Source organism: Anolis carolinensis, chromosome 1 (genome assembly GCF_035594765.1).
Source record: "Anolis carolinensis isolate JA03-04 chromosome 1, rAnoCar3.1.pri, whole genome shotgun sequence".
NCBI classification, from domain to species: domain Eukaryota; kingdom Metazoa; phylum Chordata; class Lepidosauria; order Squamata; family Dactyloidae; genus Anolis; species Anolis carolinensis.
Genome location: NC_085841.1, coordinates 211,418,675 through 211,442,441, shown reverse-complemented (window position 1 = coordinate 211,442,441; position 23,767 = coordinate 211,418,675). Strand labels below are relative to the sequence as shown.

The 23,767-nt window shown below is 41.4% G+C and overlaps 1 protein-coding gene across 1 annotated transcript in view; it reads left to right on the top strand.

The window, feature by feature from the left end:
* myo3b (myosin IIIB) overlaps positions 1-23,767 on the top strand; it is a 316,686-nt gene that overhangs the window by 125,612 nt on the left and 167,307 nt on the right. Inside the window, exons 14-21 of the mRNA XM_008119035.3 lie at positions 3,281-3,379; positions 4,984-5,098; positions 14,155-14,281; positions 14,853-15,063; positions 16,625-16,772; positions 18,028-18,181; positions 22,302-22,390; positions 22,760-22,889. Coding sequence (XP_008117242.1) covers positions 3,281-3,379; positions 4,984-5,098; positions 14,155-14,281; positions 14,853-15,063; positions 16,625-16,772; positions 18,028-18,181; positions 22,302-22,390; positions 22,760-22,889 — 1,073 coding nt within the window. The remainder of the gene's footprint in view (positions 1-3,280; positions 3,380-4,983; positions 5,099-14,154; positions 14,282-14,852; positions 15,064-16,624; positions 16,773-18,027; positions 18,182-22,301; positions 22,391-22,759; positions 22,890-23,767) is intronic.

Here is a 23,767-nt window from a genome sequence, read left to right as displayed (position 1 = left end):
GGAGCTCAAGCGTGGGCTGGTCCATAAGGTCATGAAGAGTCGGAAACGACTGAGTGAACGAATCTTTGGTGTGGATCTACCTTCAGAATGTCCTTTTTCTAAACAGAAGAGGAGGAATATCATGCAGTGTTACTGACCAAATTTGTGGTACGCAAGTTCTAAAAATAGCAAAATAGAGAAATTAGGGAAGATAAGCACAAGTGAGGTACAGTGGCTTGAACTTTGGACTGTGAAATGGAGATCCTGGTCTGAATCTTTGTTCAGTCATGGAAATTCAACTGAGTGAGTTTGGGCAAGTTGCACTTCTCAGCCTCAGGGGAAGACAGTGGCAATTTCCTTCTGAATAAACCTTAAAATCTTAAAACCTCTTCTGACAGGTTTGCTTTGGGGCCTCTTATTAGTTGGAAATGAGTTGCAAGCACACAGCAGCAACAACATTGACTTGATATACTACGTGTATTAATGGGCTCATTGTAGGAAATTTTGTAAACAGAAAGGGATTGGACTCTCTGTATATGTGGAATAACAGCAAAACACAGATATGTGTGTTGAAATGGGGAGCCTTGGTTGTTTTACAATGTAAAGGAACTTCAAAGGTAGATCATTGTGATAACCCACTGAGCTGAAGTTTGAATAGGATAACAAGGATACTTATCACACTACATGTGTTAAGTACCTTCCTTATTCCCAAGATGTTTGCGTTATCGCCACTTTGGTTGATGCCAGCGTTAAGCGTATCACTGTCACTTGCAGTGCTTTCCTCATCTAACTTTTTGTTCTCTTTTCATATTGAGCAGCTCACCAGAACCTTTGTAATTATATTCTAAGAATCTGAAGAAGTGGATCATAATCCACAAAAGCCCTTGCTGTAACAACCTCTCTGTTTTGCTTCCAAAACAGTATTAAATGGTCAACTCCTTATGCTCTATTCCTGCCTCTTCCCCACTTCCAGATTCAGTTGAATATCTGTAAATGCATATTGAGTTATTCAAACTTAAACGGGCATTGAGCAGAAAACCACATGATGGATTCCACTTTTAGGATTTCAATGTATTAGATGTGGAAGTCAGACACCTGAGTTCAAATAGCATCTCAGTCCTAGGCTGGATATACACTGTCCTATATCTCAGGATCTGATCCCAGGTTATCTGCATATCCCAGATTATCTGGCAGTTTAGTCTCATTTTATCCAGTTCAAAGCAGGGCTGAGCAGGTACCCTGCTTCCCTTAAAATAAGACATCCCCAGAAAATAAGACCTAGTAGAGGTTTTGCTGAATTGCTAAATATAAGGCCTCCCCCAAAAGTAAGACCTAGCAAAGTTTTTGTTCGGAAGCATGCCTGCCAAACAGAACACCAGAGCATGCAGGATCGGTAAATGTACATACCATAAAGTGTTGTACATGGAAATATTGGTAGTAACAAGAAATTCTTGATAGGATTCACAGTTTGTCTGGTTATGCTGGTTTATGATGACAACTACTGTACAGTATAAAATAAATGTTCATTTTTTTGTTCAACAATAAATGTGAATTCTTCTTCATAGAAAAATAAGGCATCCCCTGAAAATAAGACCTAGAGCATCTTTGGGAGCAAAAATTAATATAAGACACTGTCTTATTTTCGGGGAAACACGGTATGGAGAAAATACGGGCAGAGTTGAAAGCTTTCTCTTAAATCCTGATCATCAGCACCCCATGAAAGCATGCATTGGAAATACACATTCAGAAATGCCAGAAAACAAGAATTACACATTCAGGCTGAATTATGTAATAAAAGTTGTTTACTCACAAACACGTGAGTGAATGGAAATCACACAGGTGAAACTTAGTTGCAGGTATATCAAAATACAATTCGAAGTATAGCAAAAAGGGTCTTCAGTATGAGGCTATGCAGGCCTCATGGCTTGCAAATTACATTGCCCAAATGCATGGAAGATGGCCATTCCATGCAGAATAAGGTAAGGACCAAATCAACAAGAGACAAAGGATATTGCTTCTTTTCATACCTTTTGTGAGTTCAAAGAGCTGTGTGTTGGTTGTCATCCTGGACTACACAAGTCTCAAGCCCTCAATGAGTAGTTAGGCTAGAGAATAGGATTGTAAGGCAAAAGTCTACTATTTTCTGGCTTATGGTCCCTTCAGGATTAGATGAGGGAGCCCTCTCTCTGTATTCCCATGTATGCCTAGAAGGGGCCTTTCCTGTTTTCTACTCTTGTCCTTTTGTTTACCATTACCTCCTCACCTTGTTGTTGTAGTAATGTGATCTCTTTGAGGGATGAGGTAAGTTCCTCCTCTATTGGGATGTCCTTAGGCTCTGATCACATGGTCAGTCCATTTTGGCCTTCCTTCTGCCTTGTGTCTCCTGCCTGAGAGGCCACATTTTGCTCTTCTCCAGGCAAAATGTAGCTATTTTGATATTTTGTTATTTTTTACCTTCTTACCTTCCTTAGAAGCTAGCCTAGAGAGCTAGTTAGCTCCAAGAACCTTTTCTATCTACAATGGATTTCTTTTTCATCATCATCATCATCATTTAATTACTTATTAATCGCCCTCCATCCAAGATGCTCTAGGCGATTTACAAGATAAAATTGTGAAGGATAAAAACATACATACAAATATTGATAAAATTAACATTTTTACCTCAATAAATATTTTTGAACCTGCAATTCTGACTCTGCAATCCTTTGCCATCCTGAGGAACAAAGGATTCTCCCAGCTCACCACACGTAAGTTTCTGCTGTTTAGGAAATGTGGTTCTGTCACTCTGCTGTATTTTTTTGAGGAATCACCCCAAGAGAGGGTTATTTTTGAGTCTAACCGCTCAATAGATTCCCAACACTGTGCCTACATGACTTGTCCCAAACCCCACATGCAAATTCTAAATGAGGGCCATAAAACTCAGCAGTGCAAGACAGTTAGGTTACATGCAAACTCCAAACATTTTCAAATGTGCATGCAAAGATTGTTAATTCATTCAACAACATTATCTGCTTTGAACTGGAAGATATGGCAGTGTGAACTCAGATAACCCACTTCAAAGCAGATATTGTGGGATTTTCTCTCTTTGATATTCTGGGTTATATGGCTGTGTGGAAGAGTACCTTCTTAGAGTACCTTCTCAGCAAGCCATCTAGACACATGTATTTGAAGGTGCTTTTGGTTGTTGCTTGCCTGAAATAACCATGGTTGAATATTCTCAGAGTATTCAAGGTCACATCTTAAAGATGTTGCTATATCTATATATGCGGCTTCATAATATCATTTCTTATTTCTTTAACAGTGGGGAGAAAAACTTCCATATATTTTATTATATTTATGCTGGCCTTTATCACCAGAAGAAACTCTTTGAATATAAGCTCCCTGAAAAAAAACCTCCCAGGTAATTCTTACTCATTTGTTTTTAGGGCTACCCATAATTGGCTATTCATTATTAGTGATTGCTTTCAATGTGATGTTTTAGAATTCTTCCTAAACCTTCCCTATCTTTTAAGGGTTCCTCTTGTAATCCTCTCAAGTTGAAAAGCAGATGTACAAGAAGGAATTCTGTTACAGTAGAGTCTCACTTATTCAACATAAACGGGCCGGCAGAACGTTGGATAACCGAATATGTTGGATAATAAGGAGGGATTAAGGAAACGCCTATTAAACATCAAATTAGGTTATGATTTTACAAATTAAGCACCAAAACATCATGTTATACAACAAATTTGACAGAAAAAGTAGTTCAATACGCAGTAATGCTATGTAGTAATTACTGTATTTACGAATTTAGCACCAAAATATCATGATGTATTGAAAACATTGACTACAAAAATGCGTTGGATAATCCAGAATGTTGGATAAGTGAGACTCTACTGTACTTACATTTGTCTTAAAAATTAAAATTAGAATTAAAGCATCTATTATATCTTCCAAACTCTTTGGAACTTCAATGTTCCCCCCCCCCCCCAAATTTCTGAAGAGAGAGTCAATGCTATTGGTTAGTATTCTGACAGCAGAAATCTAAATAAATGTTACCTTTCGGAGGGCTAGACGGTAATCTTTCAAGTAATGATGCCTTTTCTCCTCCACTGTAATTCTAAGACAGGGCTGAATCTTGTCTAATGTGTATAAACTTCTCTCTGAAAATCACAGTATCAAAAAGAGCAACAATCTTCTAACTGTGAATGTACAGTGGTGATTGAGAGAGGTCTTGAAAGCACATGTTTTGTTTACTAGTGTTAGAAAAGGAAATTGGGTTTCATTTTTGCCCCCTAGAAGATGCTTTAGGTCTCTGATTAGAATGCAAACTAGCTTTTTGCATGTGACAGATCATTGGTTTGTGGTTAAATTCTTTCCATGTCTCATTTTGGTGAGGAGGGGGTATCAGATTTTGCCCACCCTTAGCAATTGTCAACAGTTTCCTTGCCCTACCTCTAAAAAAAAAAAGCATGTCACACAACTCAATCTCCCCATGCAGAGAAGTGCAGTTGGCAGGGGTAACCATAGTCCTCCAAGTGGTTTTGAACTGCAACTCTCATTATCCTTCATTATTACTGTACCTGGGTTTGGCTATGGCTGCTAAAAATTGAAGTCAATGAACACCCGGAGGAACAGAGTTACTCATCCCTGCGTTAGCACAGGGCTACTATTCGATGAAACTGATTGAATTCAATTCAGATGAAATTAACATTTACTAAGGACTAATCTGAGCCAAAGCTCATTGTCAAAAGCCAGTTTTTAATTTCAAGAACTGAAGTCGTGATACATTTCACTATATTATACCTGAGAGTATGCAGCACTTTCCCTGCTAAATAATTCCAGAAATTCTACATGTAATGGGAGTGGGAAGCCTTTTGCCTTCCAGATGTTGCTGATGTTGGAGTGTCAGAAATCCCTCACACCTTACATGTGGCATTTTCAAGATTTCTGGCTCTTCCAAGCAGCTCAGGGCATTCTCTTTCTGAAATTATGCACTGATCTCAGTTATCACTTTTCATTTAGGTACATTGATAATGAGACTGGAAAGGTGATGTATGATATTATTAGTAAAGAATCCTATGGAACCCAGTTTGAAGCAATCCAACATTGCTTTAGGATCATAGGATTTACTAATGAGGTAAGTAATTTTCTCTCAACAGTTAGAAATATACTGTTTGTCATTGTTTAAAACAAATACACCAATGCAGAGATTTCCATTTTTGTGGGGCCAATTCACTTCAGGGTAGACTTATGTTTGTGAAAGAGCTGGTGATATTTCTTGGATATTGTGCTTGCAAGCAAATGTCAGTGCCTACAAAAGGGGTGTCGGGCTGAAGTCCAATTTCATTCAATCAAATTGTGCCGTCCGCCGGACAATAAAAAGCTATAAAACTGAAACGTGCTGTCCTTTATCCGGGCGAACTGCAAATCCCTATAAGCTGTCCTATAGATATTGAACGACTGAGTCTGGATAACTTCAAAAAAGAATGTTTATTCATACAAGGTTGTAAACCTGGCACAGATCTTAAAGTTGCAGAAAATGAAACAAATTTCTATAGGTTTTAGTCACAGAATTATCCCTGGTTCCAGAAGGCAAAGGTGATTATAAAACCACTATACCCTAATCACGCTGTCTATATTAGAAGGAGAAACTCTTTCCTTCCCTATCTTTACAGCAAAGATTAGTTCTAGAAGCGATGGAATAACTCTGCTCCTCTAACTAGATTTCTTATTCCAGATCAATATAATTCAATACTTATCTAATTTGGATAGGCTTAGATTGGCCTGGTTTTGAGGATGATTTGTCCCAGTTAGCTTTGCACAGCTCCAGCACGTTGGAAGACTATAGCCAGAATGAAGCTCCAAAATGGAGACTAGACCCTGGTAAAAAGGGCGGTCCTAAGATGTTGCACTCTTTGACCAATCACTGCAAAGAAAACTGCAGCCAGCTCTTGCAGATTCCAAGCCACTTTTCCTGGGCTTTGCAGCCAGAGGCTGAAACAAAATGCAAAGGAGGGAAAACAAACAAACGACCAATAGGTAAGGCAAACCATCGTCCTGGGGGACGGAACACTCCCCGCTAAATTCCCAGGATGTGGGAATTTACCAATCAAAAACATACAAACACCTTTGTATACACAACAATACAACAGTATAAAACTTTAAACATCTCCAATAAGCAACACGAGGTCACTAATTGGTCTGTCCAGGACAGACATTTTGTCCTTACTATGAGTCTTTACTTGAACTTTTCTAACCTTACCGTCAGGGCAAGGAAAGGTCTTTAGTGTAATGCCCATAGGCCAGGCATAGCGGGGCAAGTCTTTGTCCTTTAGCAACACAAGGTTTCCCACCTTGAAATTGTCCTCTGGGGTTTGCCAGAGTCTTCTGGTTGAAAGCTGGCTTAAGTATTCGGCCTTCCACCTCTTCCAGAAGTGGTTGGCTAAGGTCTGCACATGCAAAATTGGTGCCACAGTCCGATCGAATTGACTTAATTGGCCCTCTGAGGGCTATGAACCTTTTCAATGCATTTAAAAATGATGAAGTGTTCATTCCCTCTACATCCTCAATATAGACAGTTCGTTTTGACAAACAAGTAAACAAAACCGCCCATCTTTTATTATTTACAACACCACCCCTGGTTTTTCTGGTAACAATTTCCCAAGGACCAAACACATTAATTCCCACGTGGGAAAAGGGTGGGTCTGTCAAAGTCCTATCCTGAGGTAGTTCTGCTATTAACCGATTTTGACAGTTTCGCCTAAGGCACCTGCATTTAACACATTTGAAAATACAACTGTTGACCAACCTTTTGGCATTAACTACCCACAGACCTTCGTTTCTAAGGGCTGCCTCAGTTAGAGTTCTACCCTGATGATGGATTCTTTTCTTTAGGGACCAGAGTCTTTTCCCTGCCATGTGTCTATTGTTTGGCGAAGTGGGCTTATCTGACTTAAAGGGCAAAGGAGCTACCCAATTTCCCTCTGTACTTCGTGAGACTTGAGCATTCATACTGTCCAAGAACCTTTGCTCATCTTTCAAGAGCGCTATGGCTTCGTCTCTCTCAGAGACTTTGAAGGTGGAGGAATACTCTGGAGTTATTCCTTGGCAGTAGACTGAGATGTGACTTAGGCAACTGCGCACAAGTGTAGGACGTCCACCTTTAAGCACCTGTGCTTGATTGGAGTCCAACGACGATGGTGGGTGCATCTTGTTTATGCACACTGGGCCTATGACTGTCCAGCCTAATGGCAATTGTTGTGCGATAGGTGCACCTGGAGGTCCTTTAACTTGGTCGTTCACACAGAACAAGCTCGGGCAGTCCGAGCCAAGCAAAAGGGCAATGTCCACATCTGGCCGAAAGGCTGGTATAGCATTCTTTAACCGTCGCAAATGTGGATGAGCCTCCACAACTTCTCTAGTGACAATCTGCCTTTTGTTCCGGGGAATAGAGGAACACTCAATCAGGTCTGGCAACTTGAACTGTCTCTTCTGGTCGCAAGAGGAGACAACGAAGCCAGATGCTATGCGACCCTGCAACTTCTTTTTTCCTGCACACGTAGTCATAGTGTAGTCGACCATCTTGGTTTTAAGGTCAAACATGCGGAAGAACTCTGGAGTAGCCAGGGAGGCGTCGCTCTGTGAATCCAGGGCCACATAGAGTCTCTTTCTAAGCCAAGGGCTCTTGGCTGGATATACATCCGCTAGGCAGATAGGATGACAAACTCTGTACTGGTGCGAGTCAGAACACAGCTCTGTACAGGCGACTGCTGAAACTTCCACCTGCATCTCTGGTGCGGCTGGCTTGTCGGTGTCTTCGACTGCTGACTTTTCTTTTGGTGAAGCGTTCTCTTTGGGGTGGGAGATGATATTGGAGTTGTGCATTGCGGTGCAATGCTTGAGGCTGTTGCATTTCTCACACTTGATGTTTTCTTTGCAGTTGGATGCAAAGTGTGGAGTTGCTCCACAGCATCTAAAGCAGATTCCCTGCTTTTGAACTAGCTGTTGCCTTTCTTTGTATGTCTTTCTACTAAACTCCCTGCAGTTGGCCAAGCTGTGAGGCTTTTGGTGAATAGGGCAAAGCAACTCTTTTACCTCCGACCTGGGTTCGTCAGTCTTGAGTTGAGTTTCGACTGCCTTTACGCTGACAGGTCTATTGGCCTCTCTAGGTGGTTTCTTGTCCACTTCAGGTGCCTTCTCTGGCTGGGTCCCTTGGTATAAGGTGGGGAGGCCCGTCTGTGGATCATTCCTTTCTCTGGCTGCCCTGGTGATGAACTGGACCAAATGAGAAAATGGAGGGTATGCCTGGGAGTGGGCCTCCTTGTAGTTGAAGACCTCCTGTCCCCAGCGTTCTTGCAAAGTGAATGGCAGCTTGGTCAAGATCTGCCTCTGGGACAGGTGCTGATCGAGGCACTTCAAACCGGGCAGTTCTGGATTCTCCTTGGCCGACTCTAATTCCGCAAGGAGATCGCTGAGGTCCCACAAGAGTTTGAAGTCTTTGAGTTTTAAAGCTGGGAACCTTTGGAGCTTGTCCATAAGAGATGCTTCAATCTCTGTGCTGGCCCCATACCTCTGCTGCAACCTGGCCCAGGCCTTTTCCAGGGCTTTGTCGGGATCGGCTACGTGGGCTGCGTAGATCTTCTTAACTTGTGAGGATGAGGCTGGGCCCAACCATGCAGCCAGAAGAGTCAGTTCTTCCTCAGGCAATAACTTTAAGTCTCTGATTGCTCTCTGGAAGGTGGCCTTCCAGAGAAGAAATTCCTCAGGCTTGTCCGAAAACTTTTCGACACCCTTGTCCTTAAGATCTCTTCTGGGGCTTCTGATGATGGAGACAAGCTGGGACTCTGGCGTCGAAGGGAACAATTGAGGAGTTTGCTGTTGTGGAGTGGACTCCCACCGTGCACCTTGCGTCAACCTTTGGCCTCTTGGAGGGATGACATCGACCACTGACGAATCGGTGGCTCCCTGTGCAGCTGTCTGTAAGGGCCAGCTAGCACTTGGCCTTGAGGCCCTGATTGACTGACCTAGGGATTTAGCAGGAGGCACAGGTAGCTCGGGCAAGGGTGAGCTCCCCGCTATGACGCTCTGCTCTGCAGGAAACTCAAAAGTGACTTTGGGGCCCTGCTCTGGGTAAGGAGAGAAGTCTTCCTGTTCCTCATCCGAAAACTGGCTGTTTAAGCTATTAAGATGCACAAGCACCTTGGAAGAAGGGTCCTGCTTCGGCAACTGACTTACATTTTCTTCTGTGAGTGGCTCAATTAGGGCCTTGGCCAAAGTCTCAGCCCTTACCTTTTTGGCAGTAGCATCCATCCTTATTCTAAGCATTTCTATTTCACCTTGCCTTTGGGCCTGTTCCATTTGCATTTCGCTTTGTCTACGGGCCTGTTCTATTTGCAGTCGTTGCTCTTCTTCTTTAAAGGGAAGGGTGAGATCAGCTGCCTTAGCATCAGCCTCCGCCCCCGCTACCTTGCTCTTTAGCTCTAGACGTGCAGCCTCCTTAATGTGCAAGGCAGCTAGGGAAGAGATGGCACTCCCAGCAGCAGAAGACTTGCTAGAGTGGCTATGTTTAGATGATGCACACTCCCTTAGTTTAGATACCTGGCTAGAGCGGTTGGACTTAAGACTAAGTGCCACAGCAGGTGATTTTAAAAGATTGGTCTCATGGCTGCTTAAGGAAGACTGATTTCCTTTTGGCTCAGACCTTAGATTAACAGATGGAGAACTAAATTCCAAGGCATCTAGAATTGCCCTCACCTTATTTTCTTTCTCATTAGTGTCAGCTAAGACACTCACTATTTCTAACTCTGAATCCTTGGCGTTAATGCGCTCGAGGACCTGGACTATCTTAGACACCAAACCCCTCCAAATACCGAAGGTCTCTTCAAGGTCTGTCTGTAATATGGATGGCACCCTTGTAATACCCAAGCTCTCAATTCTGCCCATTAATGTTACAATGCGCTCCCATGCCGAACCTAACCTCACATGGAGGAGCTCCTTTTCATCTATTAGATGGGCTAGCATCTTGGCTGAAGGGTGCTTTATCCTTTGGGGCCTTTCATTCCTAATTTCAGCCTCAGAAGGAGATATACCATTTGTATCATCTTGAAATTGCATAGACATTATGTATTCTTAATAGCAAGTAAATTTACAATAAAAGCAAATTCAATATATAATACAATTCACAGCACTTAACCATAGCAATATATATCACTAAGAAACTATACTTTACAAAGATTGTGACCTTTGGCGCCAAACTTTGGTAGGCAAGCTGCAAAATGCCAACTGACAGCAACTTGCCACTTGATACCTCCCTTGCCCGAGTGACGTAAACTGCCAAAATGGCGACTTCGCCAAATTTTCAAGCACCTCGTGCTCTGCGGCTCGAGGCCTGCCGCCGAAGGAGCACCGAGGCTGGCTTTGGAAAGGAGGAGAGAAGAGACGCCTCCTCCCCGCTGTGAAGGGAGGTCACCACCGCAGGTTGATGAGGCAGGTCACCACCGCAGGACGATGAGGCAGGTCACCACCGCAGGACGATGAGGCAGGTCACCACCGCAGGACGATGAGGCAGGTCACCACCGCAGGACGATGAGGCAGGTCACCGCCGCAGGTCGATGAGGCAGGTCACCACCGCCGGACCATGAGGCAGGTCAAAGCCGGCCGAGTGCTCCGGCCGAACTCCTGATGAAGAGGCTGTCAAAGCCGGTTGAGTGCTCCGGCCGAAGTCGCAGCAGCGTTGCCAGGCCTGTCCAGGTTCTAGCCTGGTTCTGGTGGACTTCACGCCTCAGAGCCAGCCAAAGAACTGTTGCTGGTGCTCCGCGGCTCGAGGTCTACCGCCGAGGGAGCCCTGGACGTTGCTGGGAACTGCACAGCCTGTGCAAACCCAGAAAGCCACTGGGCCACGTGCGCACACGCGAGCCAAATAGCAAGGAAATAGAGCCCCACTATTTGACTCCTTCGGGTCTGAGAGCGGGCTCCACTGCCTCAGACGCTGGTAGAGTCTTTAGGTATGCAGACTGAGCTCAGGCGGAAAAGCCGCAGCCTATACTAAAACTTCCTAAACTATAAAAAACTATAAAGCCGTGCAAGCTAGCTCAAGCGGAAAAACCGCTGATCTACCTCAAAACTGTGCCGTCCGCCGGACAATAAAAAGCTATAAAACTGAAACGTGCTGTCCTTTATCCGGGCGAACTGCAAATCCCTATAAGCTGTCCTATAGATATTGAACGACTGAGTCTGGATAACTTCAAAAAAGAATGTTTATTCATACAAGGTTGTAAACCTGGCACAGATCTTAAAGTTGCAGAAAATGAAACAAATTTCTATAGGTTTTAGTCACAGAATTATCCCTGGTTCCAGAAGGCAAAGGTGATTATAAAACCACTATACCCTAATCACGCTGTCTATATTAGAAGGAGAAACTCTTTCCTTCCCTATCTTTACAGCAAAGATTAGTTCTAGAAGCGATGGAATAACTCTGCTCCTCTAACTAGATTTCTTATTCCAGATCAATATAATTCAATACTTATCTAATTTGGATAGGCTTAGATTGGCCTGGTTTTGAGGATGATTTGTCCCAGTTAGCTTTGCACAGCTCCAGCACGTTGGAAGACTATAGCCAGAATGAAGCTCCAAAATGGAGACTAGACCCTGGTAAAAAGGGCGGTCCTAAGATGTTGCACTCTTTGACCAATCACTGCAAAGAAAACTGCAGCCAGCTCTTGCAGATTCCAAGCCACTTTTCCTGGGCTTTGCAGCCAGAGGCTGAAACAAAATGCAAAGGAGGGAAAACAAACAAACGACCAATAGGTAAGGCAAACCATCGTCCTGGGGGACGGAACACAAATCTATATTTGCATCTAAATCATTTTCCTGTTGTTTTCCCCACTTAGCTGGGAAAATTTATCAAGGGAGAAATAAAACTAAGTTGGATGTTCAACTACCTTTGCCATTTCTTCTGTGAGCATCAAGGGACTAAATGGTGATGGTTCAGGGGTTTTGCTGCCACACTGATAAATGCAAGGGAAGGGTTACTGGTCTGTTTCTGGGCATAACTTAAAGTGCTGGTTATGTCCTTTAAAGTCCTACATAGTTTGGGTTCAGATTATCTAAAAGACAATATCTCCCCTACTTTAGAAAACACAAGATCAGACTGGAGCAGATTCAGGTTGTTAATTATAGAGCCAAGTTACAACTTTTCTTACAGATGAGGTCAAAACGAAGGAAAACATTTTAAGTCTTCTTAAAGAATTATTTAGTTTGTATGAAGGCTTTTACTGTCTTGAGTTCCAATTTCAAGGGGAAACTGAAATTGAATTATTTTTCATAGATAACAGGAATTGACTGAGAAAATGATATATTTTATGCACAAGCCAACATGGTCAGGTGGCTAGTTGAAGATCAGTTTGGAATTTGGGAGATGTAGGCTTTAATTTCCATTGAAGACTGTGAACTCGCATTAACCAAACTGTCTCTCAGCCTGATCTATCTTACAGGGTTGTTGTTTTTTTGTGATGGCAAAGTGGTGAGGAGGGGAGACTTGAGCAAAGAAAATATTGATGTAGTTTGGATATAAGCATAACTTATATTAATAAGTTGCCAGGTTCCATCTTATCTTTTCTCCTGAATTACCAGAAACCTGCTCTTGTTCTCTAAAATTGTAGCAAGCTATTCCTCTGATTTGCCTTTACTTCCGCAACTGCTCGGGACTTTTCTTAAATTACAATTTGAGTTTGGCCCTGCTAGCAACATGCGGGGCTTGACGAATCCAAGGCCAGAGTTAAAATTTCTGGAAGAAACATTTACAACCTTAGGTATGCAGATGATACCACTCTGATGGCCGAAAGCGAGGAAGAGCTGAAGAGCCTTATCAACAAGGTGAAAGAAGAAAGTGCAAAAGCCGGGCTGCAGTTAAACATCAAGAAAACCAAGATCATGGCAACTACACCTATTGTTAACTGGCAAATAGAAAGAGAAAACGTGGAGGCAGTGACAGACTTTATATTTCTAGGCGCGAAGATCACTGCAGATGCAGACTGCAGCCAGGAAATCAGAAGATGTCTACTTCTTGGGAGGAGAGCAATGGCCAACCTTGACAAAATAGTGAAGAGCAGAGGCATCACACTGGCAATGAAGGTCTGCATAGTGAAAGCAATGGTATTCCCCATAGTAACCTATGGATATGAGAGCTGGACCATAAGGAAGGCTGAGCGAAGGAAGATAGACGCTTTTGAATTCTGGTGCTGGAGGAAAATCCTGAGAGTGCCTTGGACCGCAAGAAGATCCAACCAGTCCATCCTCCAGGAAATAATGCCCGGCTGCTCACTGGAAGGAAGGATATTAGAAGCAAAGCTGAAGTATTTTGGCCACATCATGAGAAGACAGGAAAGCTTGGAAAAGATCACGATGCTGGGGAAAATGGAAGGAAAAAGGAAGAGAGGCTGACCAAGGGCAAGATGGATGGACGGTATCCTTGAAGTGACTGGCTTGACCTTGAAGGAACTGGGGGTGGTGACGGCCGACAGGGAGCTCTGGCGTGGACTGGTCCATGAGGTCACGAAGAGTCGAAAACGACTGAACGAGTGAGACGACGACGACAAGCTGGGCAATTGTGGGAGTTATAGTCTGAAAAGTTATTTTCACTTCTGATCTGAACTAGCAAAGGAAATTGAGTTAATCTGAACGCACATAAGAGTCGTTAACAAAGAGGATCTAAATCTTCCAGGAAAATGGGGTGTTACTCTGTTGCCCACCTTGGCTTTTGTACTGCCACCCCCCACGGAAAAAAGACACTGAGTACAAACTAAGTTCTTTCCACAAGCCAAGTATGTTCAGCCTACAGGGAACTAAAGGAAAAGAGATTAGACCTAAATATTAGGAAGAACTTCCTGGCGGTAAGGCCTGTTTGACAGTGGAATACACTGCTGTCTTGGTGTGTGGTGGAGTCTCCTTCTCTGGAGGGCTTTAAACAGACTGGATGGCCATCTGTCAGGAGTGCTTCGATTGTGTGCATGGGCATGGATGTGAAATGGATGGCCCTTGGGGTCTCCTCCAACTCTGTGATTCTATGATTCTATATGTGTCGAATGTTTCTGACCCAGAGCTTATGTGCAAGAGATAAACATGCTAGGAAAGGTGAAAGGTGGGAAGCCTGCAAACAGTTCTTACCCTAAATGTTATTTTTGTTGCTATTTGTAGGAAGTGCATTCAGTATATCGGATTTTGGCTGGGATCTTAAATACAGGAAACATTGAATTTGCTGCCATTTCTTCACAACACCAAACTGACAAAAGTGAAGTGCCCAATGCTGAAGCCTTAGATAATGGTAAACATTTGCTAAAAAGATTATTTGTGAAGGTCCTATATACTTGTGCATAGGTCTAGATCAGTGGTTCTCAACCTGGGATCCCCAGATGTTTTTGAACTACAAGTTTACCAGCTGTTAGGATTTCTGGGAGTTGAAGGCCACAAAAACGTCTGGGAACCCTAGGTTTAAGAACCTTTAGTCAAAAAAGCCAATCCCAAGATCAATGGGATTGACCTATCCACAGGTTAATGTGAGTACTGTACCTCATCTCCTTTTTTAAAAAAAGAAATCATCCAAGATCTTCATCTATCCCAGGAAATATAAAAGAAGCACAGTGCCACTTCTGGCCTTATTGGATGCCTGGGTGGAGAAATTGTGGTAGTAGCCAGGAGCTTTCCCATTTGGAGAACAACCCTTGACTTATCCATGAATCCATACTTTTGTCTTCAAAACCTACCCATGACTTAAACTTATACATGAGTATATACAGTATGTTGAAAGTAGGATATGTAAAGAAAATTCAGTTTCAAATAAGAAAGTCACCAGCACCAGCAGCTTTATCTCATGGCATGCCTTTGTTCTCTCTCAGCTGCCGCATTACTGAGTATTGGCTCAGAAGAACTTCAGGAAGCTCTTACCTCACATTGCGTAGTAACACGAGGCGAGACTATTATTCGGACAAACACCGTGGACAAAGCGGCTGATGTCCGTGATGCCATGTCAAAAGCACTTTATGGCCGACTCTTCAGCTGGATTGTAAATCGTATTAATACCCTGCTGCAGCCTGATAAAAATATATGGCAAGTTAACATATCAATAAACAGCATGTATGCTGGTGACATCTTCTGTTTTTATGTATTTCTTTTTGATTACAGGATAAATTGATTGTTTCAGATAAAGGTAAAGGTAAAGGTTTCCCCTGACGTTAAGTCCAGTCATGTCTGACTCTGGGGGTTGGTGCTCATCTCCATTTCTAAGCCAAAGAGCCGTCGTTGTCCGTAGACACCTCCAAGGTCATGTGGCCGGCATGACTGCATGGAGTGCCGTTACCTTCCCGCCGGACCAGTACCTAGTGATCTACTCACATTGGCATGTTTTTTAACTGCTAGGTTGGCAGAAGCTGGAGCTAACAGCGTCCGCTCCCACTGCTCCCGGGGTTTGAACCTGGGACCTTTCGGTCTGCAAATTCAGCAGCTCAGTGCTTTAACACACTTTGCCACCGGGGCTCCTTTTGTTTCAGATAATGGCTCTAAATGGCCTTCATACTGTGCTGGTGCATTTCTGTTTCCAGGACATTAACTTCAGTGTTTTCAAAGAGTTGGCTAGAATTTAACTAAGTAGGTCAAAAGGATCACTGTGGGGTTAATGTCCTATCAAGCTACTAAAAAGGATATTAGTGTATTCATCACATAGTGTTCCCTTTTACTTTTTGCATAACCATCTTTGGAAGGCAGTAGATCTTGGGATTAATTGTGGTCACTTTCTCCTTCTGGTTGACTATGCTTAGCTGAAGAACACAAAGCTCTCCTTGATTTAAGGGGATTATGTTCATTTAGAGAACAACCCTAACTTTTCAGATATTTACTAGCTGGAAGGTGTTTGACTTTGGACGATGAGTCCCTCCATTGGCTGGTTCAGAGGCAGTCTTGGATTCACATGATTCAGGAGCCTTTCATTCCCCTGGAGAGGATGAGAATTAGTCCCCTAACCTATGTCAGCCTGGACATGAAGTATGCATTTTCTTCTCAATGAATTTAATGGAATTATTTTTAAAAAGTCTGCTAGAGAAGAAAGGTGTGACCACCTGCCCCAACCAGCAGGAACTGAAGCTTGGGAAGTGATGGAAAACTTATAGATGTCTGACTCTTCAGCCCACTTAGTTTTACACTATTGGCTACCATAATGTAAAGCTCTTTTGAAAACACTGCAAAAGAGAAGTTGAGATTAATATCCACTGGAAGTTTGCATCCTCACTCTACCACTTATTCTAGTATCTGTGCAGGTATCTTGTAACTATTTAATGCTCTGCTTATTTGCTCCAAAGTATTACCTTCTTTGTATATTTTCAGAGCAGAGACTCAGCCTTGGAACAAATATTCATTTTATTCATCACCTAATTTTTCAGTTGTTTTCATTGGGACTCAATAAAATAATGATAGATGATAATTATCCAATGTCATTAATCTGAAAATGATTAGAACCAGGTTCCAGGTCTGACCTGACAGGTTATCAAACTGAGCCTTGAAGAGCACTGGTTCAGATTAAGACCTGGGTTTTCAATTTATTCTGGATGACAATATTGCATTGTTCTGCTAAGATTGATCATCTGTGCCTTTTGCTTGTTCTTTCCCTGTCATTCAGCAATGCTGAAAGTGGAATGAATGTTGGGATACTGGATATTTTTGGATTTGAGAACTTCACAAGGAACTCATTTGAACAGCTATGCATAAACATTGCAAATGAACAAATCCAATTTTATTTCAATCAGCACATCTTTGCACTTGAACAGGTAAACTCTCCTTTATTGGTAGGTTAAGTCTGTAGTGGTATCTTTCTGAATTTGTGCTTGTGAGACAGGAAAAGACTTTATTATTTGGGTGGTATGAAGGTTAGTTGTCAATTTGTACCCTCCTTCATGTGTAAATCTGTCAATTTTTCCCAGAGTTTAGAAAGTCAATCTTTCCCTGGATGTGATTTCATTCATTCAGGAATGGGAGAATTCTTATTTTATTTATTTATTTACAGTATTTATATTCCGCCCTTATCTATGGGCTCATCCGTATTGATCAAAAGCCTTGGGATTCATTCTGTGTAGATTTTTTATTTCCAAACAACATATCTCTTCCAATCCATTGCAGATGAATTTATTTATTTATTTTATTTATTTACAGTATTTATATTCCACCCTTCTCACCCCGAAGGGGACTCAGGGTGGATCACATTACACATATAAAGAAAACATTCAATGCCTTAACATAGAACAAAGACAAAGACAAATGCGGTGCTCCAAGCTGGCCTCGAACTCATGACATCTTGGTCAGAGTGATTTGTTGCAGCTGGTTGCTCAACAGCCTGCGCCACAGCCCGGGTCCCATTTTCAGTATCAGTCATGACTTTTAAAATCCAGAATGGGAGGTGAATCCAAAACTGATAGGGCTTAATTTCTACATCCGGCCCCATTGTCTCAGTACTTGGATATCTGGGTAGTGGCTTTGATGGTGTGATGAATGGAGTGAGTGCCCTTTCCTACAGTGTTTCTCCTCTGATCTTCAGTACCAAGATGAAGCCTTGGTGTGTTTAGGGCATCTGGATGTGGGGGCAGGAACACTTGTAATGAGGCCAGACACATACAAACTACTTTGTCGTGGACAAATGTTTTTCTGATACCCCCATCTTTCAGTGTCTGCTGTCTGAAGTAGCTGCCACACTCAGCCTAATGGCTGGGTTGGCCTTGATATTGTCAACAAATGTGGTCAGTAGTGACTGATCTTTTGCAAAGTGGGTAAAATATGAACCTCCCATGATTGATTATGAGGACAACAGGACACTCCCAAATATGAACCTTCAATAAATTTTAAAAACATTAAAAAGCAAGGGGCAATGTCTGATAGGGTGGAATTTCCTCCAGGTCAAATTCCGAGTGTATGTCCTTTGCATTCATTTACATCACACTATTGTTACCTTTGCAGTTATACTACAATGCTTAGTTGTTTGAGTAACTTTATGGTAACATTTAGATCTTGTTGGCTTTCCTAATGTTTTAGATGGAATACCAGAATGAAGGGATTGATGCTGCCATGGTTGATTATGAGGACAACAGGCCACTCCTAGATATGTTTCTCCAAAAACCAATGGGGTTACTGTCTCTACTTGATGAAGAAAGCCGATTTCCCCAAGCTACAGATCTTACTCTAGTTGGTATGTTGTGTCTTTTTAAAAAAAATAATTTTTTTTGTTGTTTTGTCATTTTATCCCACGCTCCCACCCTCCCCTCCTTGTACATACACTTTATACAACAAACTACAGAAGTTACATTTGAAATATCAATCTCAATCTTAATTTTTCCACTCCACATCTTAGTACGTTCTCTAAATAGTTCTTAACTGGTTCCCACATCCCCTTGATTATTGCAATATTTTCAATTTTATCTATATTATTCCATTTGCAATTTGTGATTTCTACATTTAAGATATCGACTATATATTTATACCAATTTGTCAGAGTCCATTTTGTTTTATCTTTCCAACCCCTCACTAAAACAATTTGTGCACATGCTATTAATTTGTCAATCATTTTTTTTCTTTTTGTATATTCTTCACTTCCGTTATCCTTGCGTGTAGTACATTTCTATTAACTATTACTATTTGTAGATTTAGCATTCTATTGATTTCTCCTTCAATCATTCTCCAATATTCTTGCACCCAATCGCACTCCCATATCATATGATTAAACACCCCTCTTTGTTCACAACCGTGCCAACATCTATCTTTCATCCCTGATAAAAAACATGAAAGTTGTGCAGGAGTTCTGTACCATTTTTGTAACATTTTCCTTCTTGCTTCCCTTAATACATTGTACTTTTCTTTTGCTATATTACTTATTTCCCTTTGTATATCTTCCCTCTCAATGTCCATGTCCATTCTCCATGTTTGGAAAATTTCCTCTATTATTTCTTCTTTTACCGTTATAATTTCTCCTATAAGATCTTCTGCCATCTTCGTTTCCTCTCTCAAACATTTCCTAATCACCTTCTCAAATGGAAGTTGGTATGTTGTGTCGAGAAGCTCCAAGCGGTTATTGCATATAGACCTCAGAAGGAGAAAGCAGGACAGTTATGCGTCTTATTGCATCTCACTGTAGTTAATTGCTATCTTGTCAACTTCAACTTATGGCGAGCTTGTGAATAAGGAATCTCAAGTTAAACTCTATGATCAACCGTCCTGCTCATGTCTTGCAGATTCAGGGACATGTTGTCCTTGACTGAGTCTATCCATTTGTAATATGGTCTTTCTCTTTCCTTCCGCCTCCTATCTTACAAAGCATTATTGTTTTGAAAAGGCAATACAAGCTGCTTTGAGTCTTCTTTGTTGATAGAAAAAGTGGGATATAAATAAACATAATAATAGGCTACCCCCCAGAGATTTCGACCCAGTGTTGAGTTATAATCATGTTCCATGGTTCACTAGAAGTCATGTCTTTTCATGATATATGATTTTAACTCAACACTGTGTACTAAATCTCTGGGGACTAGCCCATGTGTTGTCTTTATAAGATTTGTTAACTACAATTTCTTCTGCACACATCAAAGTTGTTAGTAATTGATGGGGTCATTTCCTATGTTTGGTTGTCTTCTATAGTATAGGTACTTCTGATATTGTTCCATCAAGGAAACAGAGTTCTATTGATGAAATGTGGCTTTCCTATTTCTTTCTTCCAAAATCCCCTGCACAAAATCTAGTCCTGGGCAATGCAAGACCATCTGGAATAAAATAGGGTATGAATAGGGGCAAGAAGACTGATGCAGGGTGGCAGCTACAGATAATTGCCAATATCACAGGAAACTTCTCCTACCATAGGATCATATTCAGGCAATGCAATAACGTCTTTGGATCCTGGCTATTGTTTTGGACTGGCCTTTTCTGTAGGAAATAAGTAAAAGAAGAAGCAGGGTACAATTCACTTGCCCATTATTCAAAGTCCCAGGGCCCTATGAAAGTATCTCCCAGGAAGCTGATTAATTTGTCCAGGAGAATGTTAGAAAATTGGCATTTTGCAGACATTGTGTGCGTATGTGTACACACACATAGTGTGCATGCAGTTTTACTACCATTCCACGACTGAAACAATGGATCACTTTGTGAGAGACTTCTGTGATTAAAGATTAGTTGAGCAATTCAGAATTGTGAAAGCAACAGAGAGAGTAGGGTCTGCTATTTACCCTCTTGGCTTAGGCTGGCTTCCTACTGACTAAATACAAACTGTTTGTTGTTATTCGTCTTGTGCCAGCTGGTCAAATACTGAGAATTTGCACAGCTCAACCTAGACATCTGCTAATATTGGAACGATCGTTTCAACTTGCTGCCTAGACATATTTCCTGTTCCAATTGCGATAACATGCAAATAAAATGTCCTACTTCAGGTATTGGCCAAGATGATTTTTTTTCTTTCTCTACATATGCCAATATCAGCTCAATCCTATACCATTTGCATATTTAAAATGAAATTATCATAGTTTCTTGGTTGTAGAAAAGACAACAAGATTATGGAAGTTGGCCAAATTATTGAGTAAAGTTCGTCTAAGCATATATAGCTCCTGTAGCATAGAAATTAAGAAACTAAATTTACTGCACTTTAACATCATGGCTGCATTCCATGGAATCATTTTATTGTTGTTTTTGCTTTGGTTGCAACCAGAGAGGAGCTTTCCTGCAGATAACTCTTTGGCCCATCCCTAAACTGCAAATCCCAGGATTCCATAAGATGTTACCATGGCAGACGGTGAAATCATAGTGCTATAATTCTACAATGTGGAATTCCATAACCTTGAGCCATGGCAGTTAAAGTGGTGTCAAACTGCATTCATTGTACAGTGTAGATGCAACTTAAGCCTCTAGGAATTCAGGGTTTGCCCCACTTGGCCATGGAAATCCACTAGGTGACCCTGGGTAAGTTTCATACTCTCAGTCTCAGAGGAAGGCAACTGAACAAACCTCCATCTAAACAAATCTTTCCAGGAAAAGCCTCGGATAAGCTTGCCATAAGTTTGCTTGAAGGCACATAAGAAACAACAACAAGGCCTGTGGGGGTCTATTGGTACACTCAACTTATGCATTACCCCAAACAAACAAAACCATAACACTTATCCCCCTTACAAAGACAAAGGAGGGTGTAGATTTTCATTAGCTTTGCACATGCTATTTTATAAGTGCAACTGCATTTTTAGAAATAATAATTATTAATTTACATAGAAAGATAACATACTGAGTTAAGGCAAACTTCAATTTTTTTCTACTAGAATGCCAAGATGCAATCATGCAAAAAGTTAGAAATGTACAAATATACTGTTGGAATTAAGGACCATGGGTGTCTTGGGGGACATGTCCAGACTGGCACTGAGCTCACAGTTCACTCACACCAAACCCCACTCTTGTGTCCTTCTCATCCCTCTGTGTATCTGGCAACTATCTTCCATCTCTGTAACCCAATTTAGAAATGGGTGGGGGAAAGCATTTTTGTACTTTCTGCTATGAAACTTTTAAGAATTAGAAATAGCAATCAACTGCTGTTGAATCTACTGTTGAATCTACTTTATACGCAACCTCCCAGAATAAATCTTATTGAAGTTATCAGACCTATTTGCTTGCTCAGCCCACTGTCCAAAGGCTGGGTGTTAAGCTGCGATTTCAGCTCATCTGTGTTGATAAACTGGAAAGCTCTTCATATTCAAACAATGGTTCTTGAATTGTAGTCCTCCAGGTGTTTGGGATGTCCATTCCTAGCATCTTTGAACATTGGCCATGTTGACTGGGGCTTTGGGATGTCAAAATCCAAAACTTCTGGAGGACCAAACTATTGAGACGTCACTAGGACATCCTCTTGCACCGTTTAAGAGAGAATTTCCCTTTTTAAAGCAGAACATAACCATAGAGTTATAAGTAGATTTAGTCATGTATCCTTAATGTTTTTTAAAAGTTAAGCAAAATAATAAGATACATAGTTTAAAATATCTGCTAGTAATCTTTCTTCTGCATCTCATAAATAGCTGAACAGTGAGTGGCAGGGAGCTGGTGGGAATGCAAGGGGAAAGTGACTTATCTTGAAATCTGCTGGCTGAATTCCCCTTTTAAGTAAATGGGAAGAAAGAACAAAAGAGCCATGAGACTTATCAAAGAACTAATGTAAGAAACCACCTCTAGGTGGGGAAAACAACACTATCAATTTTGATTATGTAGTCAGGAAGCAACCATAATGGGTAAGGAGGAGAATATGCACTTGGGGAATGAGACATTAATGATGTTTTCTCTTTTGGAATGATTAGATAAATTTGAAGATAATTTACGATGCAAGTACTTCTGGAGACCCAAGAGAGTGGAGCTATGTTTTGGCATTCAGCACTATGCTGGAAAGGTAAAGGCTATACAACTTGCATTAAGTCCAAATGTGATTCCACCCTTACATTTCTATTCAGTTGCTTTCAGATTTGCTTTCTCTATTCAATGTTTCAAATGTGCTTGCATTTCAGAACTTAGATATTAGCTTTTAAAATCACAATGCAACGTTTCCAATTTAGAATTGTTTCACATTTTAAAAGACATTTCAAAATTTGGATCCTTACTGACTGACAGAGTGACATGAAGTGAAAAGCAAATTTCAGATGCTCCTCCCCCTATTAGATTCTGTAGTCACAGCTTGTCCAGAAGGGCCTAAGTCTGGATTTTAAAGATCTAACAGAGCTTTCTAGCAACCTGTCCTACTCTCATCTCTTTCACCATATAGGTTCAGTATGATGCTTATGGCTTTCTTGAGAAGAACAGAGACACTCTTCCTGCTGACATAGTGGTAGTCCTGAGGACCTCAGAGAACAGACTTCTGCAGCAGCTTTTCTCAAGCCCTCTGACCAAAACAGGTATCCCACAGGTGCATTTATACTTTGACTTAACTGAACTTGCAATGTACTGTACCTGGAATTTACCTGGACAGCAATAATTTATTCACAGAAACAATCCAATACCTTTAAAAGTCAAGTGATTAAAAGCCATTACAAGCCACAGTCAGCACTCCACATTTGCTGTGGTTAGGGGCACAGGAGCCCCACTATTTGTTTTTACCTGAGATAACACTTTCCTAGGACTCCAGCTTCACCCTGTGGGCAACTTCCACCATAATTTAACCATAGAACTGCACTGGAGGACCTTAATATTTCTAGAGACGTGTTCTTTCTAGGAATCTCTAACTCTTCCACCATGATTCTATGGCCAATCTCCTTAGAATTGTACTGGAGAACCTAGAGATTCCTAGAGCAAAGTTTTAATCAAATCTGCAAAAACCAGACATGGAAATGTGAAGGGTCTTCATTTTATCGTAATAAAAAATGAGCAAAAGCAAATTACCCATTTTTCATACTGTGCCCCCATATTCCATATGGAGGACAAATTTTGAAGAAGAACATTGGCTAATTATTAGTATATTCACTATGCCAACACCACAGCCTACTAGGCTTATCTTTCTGTCAATGTTTGAACCATAGGTGTAGAGCTTAACACTCAACATGCATTTAACAAAGTAGACTTCATAAGTAATTAAATCACTAGAACTCTGTGTGCTTTATAACATGTATAAGTTCCCCAAAAGAAATGGCTGGGCATTATTGTTCTGCATTCAGTTCAAGGTTATAAAGGTAAAGGTTTCCCCTGAAGTTAAGTCCAGTCATGTCTGACTCTGGGGGTTGGTGCTCATCTCTATTTCTAAGCCGAAGAGCCGGTGTTGTCCGTAGACACCTCCAAG